The sequence below is a fragment of the Cibotium barometz genome, chromosome 57 (assembly GCF_041138505.1).
Source record: "Cibotium barometz isolate CiBa-2024 chromosome 57, ASM4113850v1, whole genome shotgun sequence".
Classification (NCBI taxonomy): domain Eukaryota; kingdom Viridiplantae; phylum Streptophyta; class Polypodiopsida; order Cyatheales; family Cibotiaceae; genus Cibotium; species Cibotium barometz.
This window is the reverse complement of record NC_141102.1, coordinates 14,165,712-14,178,049: the sequence shown is the minus strand read 5'-3', so window position 1 is coordinate 14,178,049 and position 12,338 is coordinate 14,165,712. Positions and strand designations below refer to the sequence as shown.

The window sequence follows — 12,338 nt, the reverse complement described above, 5'->3', positions numbered from 1 at the left end:
GCACACTCTCATTGGTCTTAGTTATGAATCAAATATTTCTTTGCTCTAGGGTTTGTAATAAATGAACAATTATGCTATTTTTAAAGATTTTATTTGTATCAAATATTTCTTTGTAATAAATGAACAATTATGTTATTCAAAGATTTTATTTGATATCTAAATTGAAAACATTATCCATGAATGTGAAATTTCCTATTGTTTTAAAAATCGGTCTAAATGAGCATAGTGTCATCCATACAAACTTGAAGGATATCTTTGATAATTTATATAAGTGTGACATGGACACGTACCTAAGTGACCCCCCTCAAAGGTAAAAAAATGTTTAAGAGGGGATAATGCCTAGACTACTATAACCACTTGGTGTTCTCTGGGCTAGTTGGATCATGGCTTGTGTTTCACGTGTGTCTTTTCTATTACTTTATTTATTGGTCTCTACAATTGAGGTTATTTATTTTTGTTATTCATATTAGGAAAAGGTTGAGTACCAAATGGACGTTATTTATCACATGACACAGACTACGGGGAGAACATGCCATGGATGGAGACTCTGGATGGACAAGAAGATGGGACATTAGGATGTTATTTATCACATGACATCGACTGCATAGAACAAGCCATGGATGGGACAGATGGACAAGAAGATGGGACATTAGGATGTTATTTATCACATGACATCGACTGCATAGAACAAGCCATGGATGGAGACCATGGATAGAGACCATGGATGGACCATGGATGGACCAGAAGATGGGACATGAGGATATAAAATGGATAGAGACCATGGATGGACATGAGGATATAAGATGCATAAGCTCAATTCGAATTCTTTACTTGTTGAGTTCTTAAAGGGGTTGTAGTCAATGTTAATCTTCAATAATGCGCAGTATGTTTATAAATATTCTTAGTCTTGGTCTTGGTCAAGAATGGAAAACTAAGCTCTTTACTCACTCTTCAACAAGTTTAACATTTGAGGGAGAATATTTTGATGTTAAGTTAGAGAAATTAAACATAATCTCTATCATTGCCACATCAAACAAAAGAAAGACAACTTGGCTAACATTGTTGGAAGGCACAAAGTCTTTGAAGAACTTGTATGGAATTCCTCATGGTAGTAATGATTTTAGGACACACCTTCTTGAATATAGCTTTAGTGATTTGCGATTTGCGAATGTTCATACTTTCTTGAATATAGTTTTAGGGAGTCTTGCAATTTGAGTAGGTTCATGATATGACATTAACATTCCAAGAATGTGTGTGGTCGTAGGTGGTTAACCAAGAAAGTTGTATTTAAGATGATTGAGATACAAGGTCTACGAGTGTAGGAATTGGGTTAACCTTGTGTAAAATCAAGTGTGGGTATATAGTTTACATTGGGTTAACCTTGTATATGATCAAGTGTGCTTATATAGTTTACATTGGGTTAACCTTGTGTAAGATCAAGTGTGCCTATATAGTTTACATTACATGAGTTCTTTGAGGAGGTCAAGTTAGAGGTTAAAAGTCATTTGTATCAAACATTGCATGAAATTGGATTGACAAATAAGTGAAAGAAGAGTATTCTAATGATTCCAATTATAAGATAGAATCATTAGAAGGATATTCTAATTATTCCAATTTTAAGATGGTATTTTAATGATTCCAAATAAGTCAAGGATGAAATTTTGAGATGGTATTCTAATGATTCCAAACAAGTCAAAGAAAGGTATTCTAATGATCCCAAATTTAAGATGGCATTGAGAGACTTTTGTATAGGTATGGTTATTAAACACTCATTTTTTCTTTTATTTTGGTTCATGAACTTGGGTTGATATAGCACTCTATTTTAAAAAATTTGTTACACCTGAAGAAAAAGAGTATGCATTGTTACTCTTAATTCAAGAGATGGATTGAGATTAATATTCAACTTACATGTACCTACTAAGGCATTGGGTAACGATGAGTTTTCAAAGATTCATATCTTCTTCCTTGGCTTGGTGCATGGAGATAGAGATTTCTCTAGGAAGGGTTTAAGCATGCAATAACCACTAAACTTTGTCTTCTTGGCCTATAGGGGGCTTCTTGGGTGACCCCCCTTCTCAACTTGCATGACAGAACTGGCTATAAAAGGATCATGTGAGGTAAGGTATTGGTGTAACCTCTTCCGTGCTTAGCAACATTGGTTGGATTGTTGTCATTGCACAACTCACATGTCTAACTCACAACTATTGTTAACTCTCTGTGTCCATTTGTATGTTTTTTTAAAAGAGAAGTTTATTTTGGGTGGTAAAACTTTTGGATTGGTGTGTTGACAACATATCATAGGGCCATTAATAGCTCGGGTTCAGTGGTACACCTAAGCTCAAGATCTTAAAATCTACATGTGCTATGCTATTGAGGATAGATACTTTTATGGATATGTGAGTTTTTGTAATTGCCGTAGTTACTCAAAAACTTGATATTTTTTTACTAGTATTGTTTCTAGTTGGTAAGTATCCAAACTTGAAATTTGTTACAAATGCATCCATTAAATTCTGTTGATCCTTGAGTAGAGCAATCTATATTAACACTTGGCTATTATAGAGAGTTATTTGATAATCCCATAAAAAGGAAAATTATTTATAGGGTCTAAGTCCTATATAATTGAGTATACAAGTATATAACTAAGTGTGGACCCATCTAGAGCTCTAGTGTGGAGGTCTAGATCTAATCTAGCCCATGTGGTACGTATAGGATTGTTAGAACCACTATAGTGATTGTCAGGCATGGTCTAAGGCACAACCAATACACATTTGTAAGCCAATACACATTTGTAAGCAAGGTGGTCTTGTCTTATGCTTTGGTATATTCACCTGATCTAAATAATCTACTCAAGAGTGGTCTAGCGCCATTAAACCTATAGTTTGGTTTGCTGAGTCCATTCCATGTCTTCTTTATTTGTATGTTTATGAATACAAATGCCATCATATGAGAGAAATACAAATGCCATCATATGAGAGAAATATACCATCACTAGAAAAGAGAGAGAGCAATTATTCCAAAGAATTCACTTTTTTCTTGGTTGCAATTACAATAACTCACATGCCATAATTGTTATCAAGAAAAGCATTGCTTTAGATGGTATCAATGAAAAACCTATATATTATCAATGTCACACCTTCATATTAAACTAAAAAGCAAAAATGTGTTATATTGAAAGTTTAAAAAAATCCAACATTTACTTAAAGTGAAATGCATTAAATGATAAAATTTACAAGTAAATGTATGTTCAGTCCATTCAAGTAGAGGAATAGAAGGGAAAGTGTCATTGAGGATAAATTTTAGAGCAAAATAATTCACTATATGTAGAGGAAATTTGAGGGATGCAACAATTGCAGCAAACCTTGACTTTTATAATTTAAAGTGAAATTTTAAAGATGAGATATTAGTTATATTTCATGAGCACAAACGGAATCCTATATCATCAAGATATAATAGAGAGGGATTTTTCAAGAGTAAGATGCTTTTTTTTCCCTTGGTTGAAATTGCAATGATATCACACCATCATTGTTACCAATAAAAACCTTGCAAATTATGCTTGTTTAGATGGTAAATTAGAAGAAATTATAAAGAAATACAAATTATTTTGAGATTTCATGATGATAATACATACAAAGATGTTCCTTTGATAAGATGTGACATAAATGGCATCCACAAAAGTGTTTGTGGGACGTCTACATCATAAAAGGCTATAAAGTTTTGCATCTCTAAAGTTATTCACCAAAAGAAATCATATTTGGTAGAAAAACTAAAAAGTGGAGAGAAAAAAAAGAGAAAGCAAACATATAAAAAAGAGAAGAAAAATATTAATTAGTGAAGATTATGAAGTTTTCAATGTTATGCAAATATAGTGAGAATCTCCTCCCATAACATGATGCATTTACATTTATTTTCATAAGAAATAAAAGTATAAGACACATGGCACACAAGGCATGTAGTTATCAAAGCTCTCCTTTTTACTTTTCCTTTTTGCACTTAACTTTGTGACTCTATTTTAAAAGGTCACGACACTAATACATTTTAAAAGATCTTTATGTGACAACAAATATGTGCTTTAAGAAAGAAAAGATCATGAGATATTTTGACTTTTCTCATGAACAAGGTACGAGGACTTCTTTAATAAGTATAAAAGATTTAGATTTTGTGCATTTTAATGGCCATTTCTGCAAATTAAATCATGAAAGACTATAAATAACCCTTTTTATTGACCTTTACAACCTTCTTATTGACCTTTTTCTTTAATAAGAATAAAAGATTTGGATTTCGTGCATTTCAATGGCCGTTTTTGCAAATCAAATCATGAAAGACTATAAATAACCCTTTTTATTGACCTTTAAAACCTTCTTAGTAGTGAAGCTTTGAGTAAAGGGGAGGATGCTTTGTAAGTGTAATACCACACTACAATATACACGTGTGCTTTTCAACTTTCACATTCTTACACTTCAATGATTAGAATAGATTGTGTATCAACCAAAACAATTATCTTTTGACAATAGAGGGAAGAATTCACAACAAGGCCAACCACTCATTTAAGTGCTCACATTTAAATGCTATGATGGAGTGGGGTATACTTATGAATGTGATTATCAAAAAGGTGCATGTGCCATGTGGAGTCCTTGCCCTCTTCTCAATAGGTTTAAATGCAATGCGATATTTATCTACTATCATTTGCATAATTATCTACCTAGACACTCGGTAGTGTGGTGATAAGTTTTAACTCCATACTTATTTTTGAAATGATGGTGGTCGTTACTATTATATCATTTTTAAAAACATTTTCAACCTTTTTTTTTCATCTTGAATGTCAATGATGAAAGGATTCCAATCGGAAAAAAATAGTTTTGCAAACAAGTAGAAAAACAAAGTGTAAATCCAAAAATCCTTATTGAAAGGGCACCTCTTCACCTCTAGTATTGGCCCCTCTAGTCTAAGTCATTCAAATTTATGCAAATCACATGCTTTGAAAAAAGCTACTCCATTTGTCATAATCAATAAAACCTTGGCAAAAATGGGCATAGGTATCCAGCTATCTCATCTCAATTCCTCTTTCTTCAATGTTGTAGTAGCAGTGTGCAACCTACCACTCCTTTTCCAGCTTGTTAATTGGTTTAGAATATTGCTCTATAGGAGCATAAAGTCTCATTAGTCCTTTTACTAACGGATAAATTTGAAACTTAAAGCACAAAGAGCTAATAAATTGCAATGGTTTCCTTATTGGAAAAGCAATTATATGTCACTTGAGATTGAATATCATCATTGGGAAATTTTACATTCCAAGCAAATAGCTACACGTTTTAAGCATATCCTACTTTCTACCACAACAAGATTAGGAGATACCATATCCGTTCCATGTACACAATTAATACTGTTTGTGATCTAACAATAAGATTACAACATCTCGGAGTGAAGGGATCGAGCTTTTGGGATTTTGCACTAAATTTTTGGTTCGATTCACATCTTTAAAGTTTGTACTTTCTAGAATAATGGCTAATGTAACACCTCTAGTGTCTGGATATAAATTGAACAAGACAAAGTACTCATACTCCATGTACATCATAAATTGGATAGTTCATTGTCACAATTGTAGGGACTTGAGGCACTATGCTTTGCAGTGTCCCATGTCACACTATACTCTACCACAATTGGATAGTTCATTGTCACAATTGTGGGGACTTGAGGCACTATGCTTTGCAGTGTCCCATGTCACACTATACTCTACCACACCACTCCAATCCATAGACACTAAGAAAATCTCTAAGAGATGGCCCTCATTGCTAAGGAGTGCATCACATTACTGAGTGTTCGCTCAAGGGTACTCTAACTCCCTCAATAGCGATCCCCGTAGGACCCCTATGCAAAACTTGTAGGAGTGACCACCGATGAAAAATGTTCTCAAACTTCTTTGGGAGGTCAGGAAGACCAAAGTCGTTCCCGAAAGGGTAAGTGTAGCATTGATTTAAGGGAAGACAAGAAACATGATAGAGGACCATAGCCATTCCTAGAGGACCATAGCCATTCCTAGATTAATTTAAGGGAGGACAAGAGGAAACAAGAAACATGATAGATGACCGTAACCGTTCTTATAGCAATATTTATCTAAAACACATGAATTGTGATGCAAATCATAGTGTGTGGAAGAGCAATGAGTAATATGAATTTGTGCTTATGGGACGAGTAGTATACTCTTCTTTGTGGACATGGAAGATATGGCGAGAAGTTGGTAAACAAGATGCACATTGTTAGGCATATTTATAGTGGCTTGTACCAAGTCTCCATTGTATTGATTTACTAGAGGCAAACCTAGCCCTCTCCATGCTCTTTGAGATCATAGTTCAGCTAGGCCCCCCAAAGAAATTGGAAAATTTGTATGACGATGAGTTTGACTCTCGACTAAAGATAGAGAAGTATGTAGAGTGAGAGAGGCTTGCCTAATAAAGTGCAAATCTCCACTACAAATATTCAATGAAAGGAAATCATGTCATGTCATCGTGACGAGAGCTCATATTGGGGTTCTGAAAAAGATAGGTTTGCCTATCTTAGGGCCAATTCAAATTTGAAATATCCATCTCAAAATGGTGAGAGAAGCAAAAAAAAATCTTCAAAATCAAGTAATTGGAAGCATGAACAAAATGCTTGTTCAAAATTATTAGTTCTGGTTTAACCTATGGTGAGAAGGATTCATGTAAGGTTCAATAAAAATAATCTCATGAACACCGGCTTGCAGAAGCTCTTCCCCATCACGACGCCTTCGACTGTGTGAGCACTCTAAAACACTATGTTTGCCGAAAGAGTCATGCCATGTAAGTGCGAGCTCACGGAGGCATTATGGATACAAATTAAGTTTCCCCATTTGAATTGAATGAATGTGTAATGTGTGATTATGCATTCTTGTGAGCATAGCCTACTTTTATGGTACACCCACCTATAGGCTATGATGAACCCATACATGTTTGTGTTTCTATAGTACACCCACCTATGGTGAGCCCATACATTTAAGTATAAAAAAGCTGTGCAACCTTCACTTTGGAGATTTGGATGCTTCCTCTCAAGAGGGCTTCTCTCCCCCCCCTCATACAGCCCACTGTCCTGACTGTAACAGGACAGCCCTTATCTTTATTGACAAGTGTTTGGAGAATATGCAGAAGCCCAGTACGCAGTGCAGTACTTCAAAGCTTCAAAATCCCACACTCAGGCATAAGAGGCGTGCTCTGATGTTTCTCCTTTTGCTTGTAAAAGAGATCCTCTCAGTTGTTTACAGCTTGAGAAGGCCACAGTGCTTAGAGATGGAAGGTGCCCTAGCTTGATGTAAGTAGTTCACCTATAAGTACAAGGGTTTCTGTCTTTGAAATTAGGTCTGGAAATTTGAAGTTAGGGTTGGGGTTGTGCCCTTCTTGAGGGTTTCCTGCCTGTCGTTCTGTGTCTGGAAATAGGGTTTTGGCTCTGACATTAGGGTTTCTGCCTCTGAAAGAAGGGTTTCCTGCCTGTGGTCTCCAATTTTGGGTTTTGACAGTTAGTTTTTTGGTTTTTTTTGCCTCAAGAAGAGGGTTTTCTTTGGCTTTCAAATTAGGGATTTGGATCTGGGCCCTCCTAGAAGGTTGCATTGTTTCTGAAATTGGCTCTGAGGTTAGGGTTTGTTGCTCCGGGTTTTGGCTTCACAGTTCTAGAGTTTCTTGCCTCTTCTTTTTCACCGTTGCTGCAGAGACTCTGCTTCGACTGCTTGTCTTACCCGCGCCATTATAGCAAGGTCATTCAGTCCTCCGGCTGTGCACTCACAGGCAGTGGTCTAGTGTAATTAGACACATCCAAGAATCCATCCATGGCAGCAGCTCTATAAATGCTGACTAGTTCTTTGGTGGAGGTGGCGTTGTGGAGGAGGCTGTAAATGTGGGTAGTGTTTCAGAACAGGGAACCATGTCTATGTAGAAAGCTTATGTTTAGAGGTAGAAACAGGAAGAAAAACTGTGAAGAAGGGGATTAGAAGTTTTAGAGGAAGTCGGTGAGTCTGTATATATCTCCATACCAACAAGAGCTGTTATATGTGTCAGAATGCTTCATTTTGCTGGTTCGCGAGCATAAGTTGCACCATTTAGCAGAAGGGGGAGACAGGAGGAAGATTCAATTTGTGTCTTGGCTATGGAGACTTTGGTTCTTCCTGCACAGGATCAGTTCGCATGCCGTCAAGATGGCCATGCAAAGAGAGCAGCAGGCATGTTGCATTCACCCAGAGTGCAACAAGGAAATGTGTGTGGCTCTTCTTCTCAGTTAGGCAGGTCAAGCTCGGATCTCTGTGGACAGTTGGATGCTATTGGTGATGACCATATACCCATAGGTACCTCTGCTGGCCGATTCTACAGTACTACAGAGAAGCACTCATTCTTTGCTGCTAATGCTTTGGCATTCCATGGCTCTGTTGTGGTAGATTCTCAAATTTCTAGTTCCAATAAGGTCAGGCACGCCTCTGTGCCTAGAGGGCACAGCAGTAGGAGAAGTGATGGCTTTCCTCAAAAATTTAACCAGTCGGAAGATTCGGTGCTGGCCCTGCAGGGTGACAAATTAGCATCCCCGTCTATGACGATTAGCAATTTACAAATTACGGGGCAAGTTGTTCACAGGTACTCTTCTAAGTGTTTGGTCAGGGAGAGTGTAGTACACGTGGACTGCAAATCTGAAGTAGTAGAAAGAGATGGGCATGTTGCAGCAGATAGTAGCCGGATTGCAAGAACAAGCTCTCTCAAATCATTTGTAAGAGAGAGCCCGAAAATTGTACAGTCGACACCTCCAGTGACAATTCTTCAGAGACCCAAAAAAAAGAAGGAGGCTTCCATGAACCTGGCCACGATCCTTGGCAGGGAAGGGCCTTTGATCACAGGGCAGCAATCTGATGACTTAGCTGCTTGTCAAGAACCAGGTACTCTCTCTGTGGAGATGCCCACTTTTAAGGTGTTTTTTTGGATAGTCTGTAACCCTGTGGATTTATGTATGTGTTTTCTTTGGATTGTATAGAATTTTCAGCTGGAGGAAGTGTTTGTGCTGAAGATGTGGTTCCTTCGAAGTCTTCAAAGTTCAAATGGAATAAGTATCATAATCAAGCATGCCCTACTAAGGCCCCCCATTGTGGTGTCTGTTCCAGAGTGGGCAGCAACATATCTCAAACAGCAGCATATGTAACCTGTTTCAGTCCAACATTAACAGAAAATGGCATCGAGAGTCACAGCAAACGTTTGTCACCACGCGGCAAAGGCTTGTCACCGCCTGATCTTGCGGCCACTTGTACCGGCAGTATGCCACTTGTTGGCATGAAAGGGTGGCAACAAGATGAGTGTCTTTCTTTTTCCTCCCCAACCTCAAAAGAGAGATGCATAGGGACATCTCATTTTAGGCCCACTTTGAGAGAAAATGACATCAAGGATCATGGCAAAGGCTTGATATCACCTGATCCTACGGCCACCTCTGCCTTTAGCACACCACTTGGTGTGAAGGGGTGCCAACAAGAGGATTCTCTCTCTCTCTCTGCTTCCTCCCCACCCTCTAATGAGAGATGGGCAGGGCCAGCTTATTCCATCTCACCGCCACCAAGTTCACTTCCATTTCCCAAATTTTCCATAAGACAGTTAAGGACCTCATCTCTGGAGATACCTCTAGCAGAGGTGGAGTTATTTGATGATCCCTTTCCTGTCGGATCCTTTTCAGCCCCCGGAACTCCCTCCCGTAGACATTTCAGCTTCTCGTCATCATCAACTGTGGGATCGCTTAGATTAGGCCTTGATGTTGCTAATGCAACGATAAATTTAAGGAGACTTCTGAACCTGGATCCAGATGCTTGAGAGGTCAAGAGAGAAATGCAGGATGTGAATTTGTACATACAGTTAGTCTTCAGATGAGTTCTTTGGACAAGGGCACTTTCTGATGAAGTGATTGATCACAGAACGCACCTTTCCTTTTTCCAGGAGTGCGGTGTTTATTCTTGGCTGTGCCACTCATTAGAGGTGCAAATGCCTTCTGTATTGTATCCACTTTAGGATACACTGACTGCTGATGCCACCAGCAGTGGGGTAGTTGTAAGCTGTAGCCAGTGCTAGCTAGCATTGGACTTCTTCAGTTGACACTAATCGAGTTACGAAAGCATGTGTTCTTGTACAAGGTCTCATGCAGGAGTCCACTGCTTGAGCAGCTGGAAGATGAGGCAGATGAGAGGTGTACCTTATGAAGTCTCATGAATGAGCTCATCACAATGATGGATTCTGTACCGTTTATGCAGTTAGAAGTCCGGCTCATGATACTCGAAACACTCCATACCCCTCTCCCCCTTCGGTATTCACCTAATCAATTTCTCTGTGGTGTCACAGTACCTGCATCATGCCACCGTTTTTTGCCTTGCTTTTCCTCAGACACTTTATGCTGAATCCCTATTTTCTACTTAGGGAACTTACTGCACTTGTTGAGCTTTGGTTATACTATCACAACCAGTGGCCATGTGAGTGTTGGAAAAGATGACACCCCAGGTTGGCTGCTTCCTTTTAGACAGAGCATGCTTCTACTGATCTTCTCATCCTGCAAGAATTGTTGTGCTCTCCAGAGAGGTGGTGTGGGTATGATTCCACAAGGCGATGGCTTCTCCTTGCCAGTTACAAGGACTTGAGAGCCTTTTTGTCTCTTGCTTTACTTGCAAGAGAGGTGGTGCTAGTATCTGGTACATCCTGGCCTGATGCTTGTTATGAGGGTTACCCATAGTTATTAACTCAATGCATGGCTTAGGTTAAATATCGCTTGGATGTTAGTTGAATTTTTTATGTATACTATTTCATACATGAAATGGCTTACACGTATGTGCATGCAAGTCTCTTATGTTGCCATGTTAGGATAGAAGATGTCTGGATGGATTCAAGGATCCTCAATGAGCATACTTGTATTATGTAATGAATGTTCGATTAACTACTTGCTTGCATATTTAATTAAGTGAAGCTCCTAATTGCCGGGTAATGTATGAAATGGATAAAAAAACTACCTTGTTAGCTAGTGTGTGAGGGTTCCAATCATTCTTGGGTTTTCTCATAAGCCAATTGTTGTAAAAAGAAAGAACCTTGATTATGAAAGAGTGTAAACATAAATCTCAGCCATAGCTAGCCCAACTACCTCTTTGCTACAACTTATATTCTTCACCCTAGCCTTGTTTCAACCCTAAACTTAAGTTGATTTGAAACCCTTGATCAGGTCCCTTGCGTGCTTAAGTTGCAATCATATTTCAACATTAGATTGAGCTAATTTGAAACCCAATCATCTCCTTGTTATAGCTTTTATTCTTCAGTCTTGTTTCAATTGAGGTGATTCAAACTTGAGTTGTTTTGAAGTCCTAAATTAGCTCCTTTGTTAGTGCAACCCCTTTAACCAGGTGCAAGGCTTCGTTTTTTTTCCAGGTTGGCAATGTGCTGAGTAGACGTAGGCATTGCACTTTTCCTTATTAGCCATTAATGGCAACAACTATAAAAGCATTAACATTTTAGCCCATGTTAAAGAGTGCTCAAGTCAAGAGCTTACCTTAGCCTTAATGAAGCATGTGTTGATAGGCCTTGTCTCAGAGCCACAAATAGTAACTTTCTTATGTGGATGTTGTGTCTTCACTTTGAAGTTACATTGAAATGCTTCTTTGTCGATGGGGTGAAAGGGAGAGCTCTCTATGCCGTAATGCAAAAAACAAGAGATCTGTCTTTGTGGTGATTCTCTCACAAAGGGTGGGAGAAGCAGCAGCTAATGTATGTACAATCAAATCTATTTAAATAAGCATCCATCTAATATGTAAGAATTCAATAGCATGCAAGTAAGCACAAAGAGGGAAGAAAGAAAGCTCACAAGAAGACTATTGCAAGAGAATGATTGTGTATGCTTATTGTAAAAAATGACTCGTATATAAGTGATTAGTTTTCATGCTAGATCGGTCAAACTTAAAAATGATTTGGTGTCTATTACTAGTGTTACAAGCAACCATGTGCACGGAGTTTGTAGGCTTTCTTTATTTGACATCAAGCACATGTCAAGGTTGCTTTATATGTTCCAGTGTCTTATAAAAGATAAGTGCTTGTTTGAGTGAGAAAGTTGGTGAAGCACCTAACAAAAGATAAGTGCTTGTTCAAGCAAGAAGAGGGAAGAAGGGAAAGTACTATTGCAAGGAAATGATTGTGTATACTTATTGTAAAAAATGGCTTATATATAGTGTCTAGTTTTCACACTAGGTCAAACTTAAAAATGGACATGCCTCTATTACTAGTCTTAAGTCACTATTTACATGAAGTTTGAAGATTTTTCTTGTTTGACATTAAGCACATGGT

At 38.0% G+C, this 12,338-nt stretch overlaps 1 protein-coding gene across 2 annotated transcripts; it reads left to right on the top strand.

Annotated features, from left to right (window-relative positions):
* The first annotated feature begins 6,597 nt into the window (after positions 1 to 6,597).
* Positions 6,598 to 10,971, top strand: LOC147606466 (uncharacterized). Of its 2 annotated transcripts, XM_086792282.1 has the most exons (3): positions 6,610 to 7,320; positions 7,715 to 8,923; positions 9,019 to 10,971. In XM_086792282.1, exons 2-3 carry the CDS (start codon positions 8,149 to 8,151, stop codon positions 9,837 to 9,839), a joined length of 1,596 nt encoding a protein of 531 aa, XP_086648408.1. In that variant the 5' UTR covers positions 6,610 to 7,320; positions 7,715 to 8,148; the 3' UTR covers positions 9,840 to 10,971. The 2 variants fall into 2 exon arrangements, with proteins under 2 accessions (XP_086648407.1, XP_086648408.1); XM_086792281.1 differs by having other exon boundaries at positions 6,598 to 8,923.
* The last annotated feature ends 1,367 nt before the right edge of the window (positions 10,972 to 12,338 follow it).

Bases quoted from the DNA above. Each gene is read 5' to 3' on its own strand.
- LOC147606466 (XM_086792281.1), top strand. From the start codon at position 8,149: ATGGAGACTTTGGTTCTTCCTGCACAGGATCAGTTCGCATGCCGTCAA. The intron at 8,924-9,018 runs GTACTCTCTCTG...TGGATTGTATAG, and splicing joins AGCTGCTTGTCAAGAACCAG to AATTTTCAGCTGGAGGAAGT.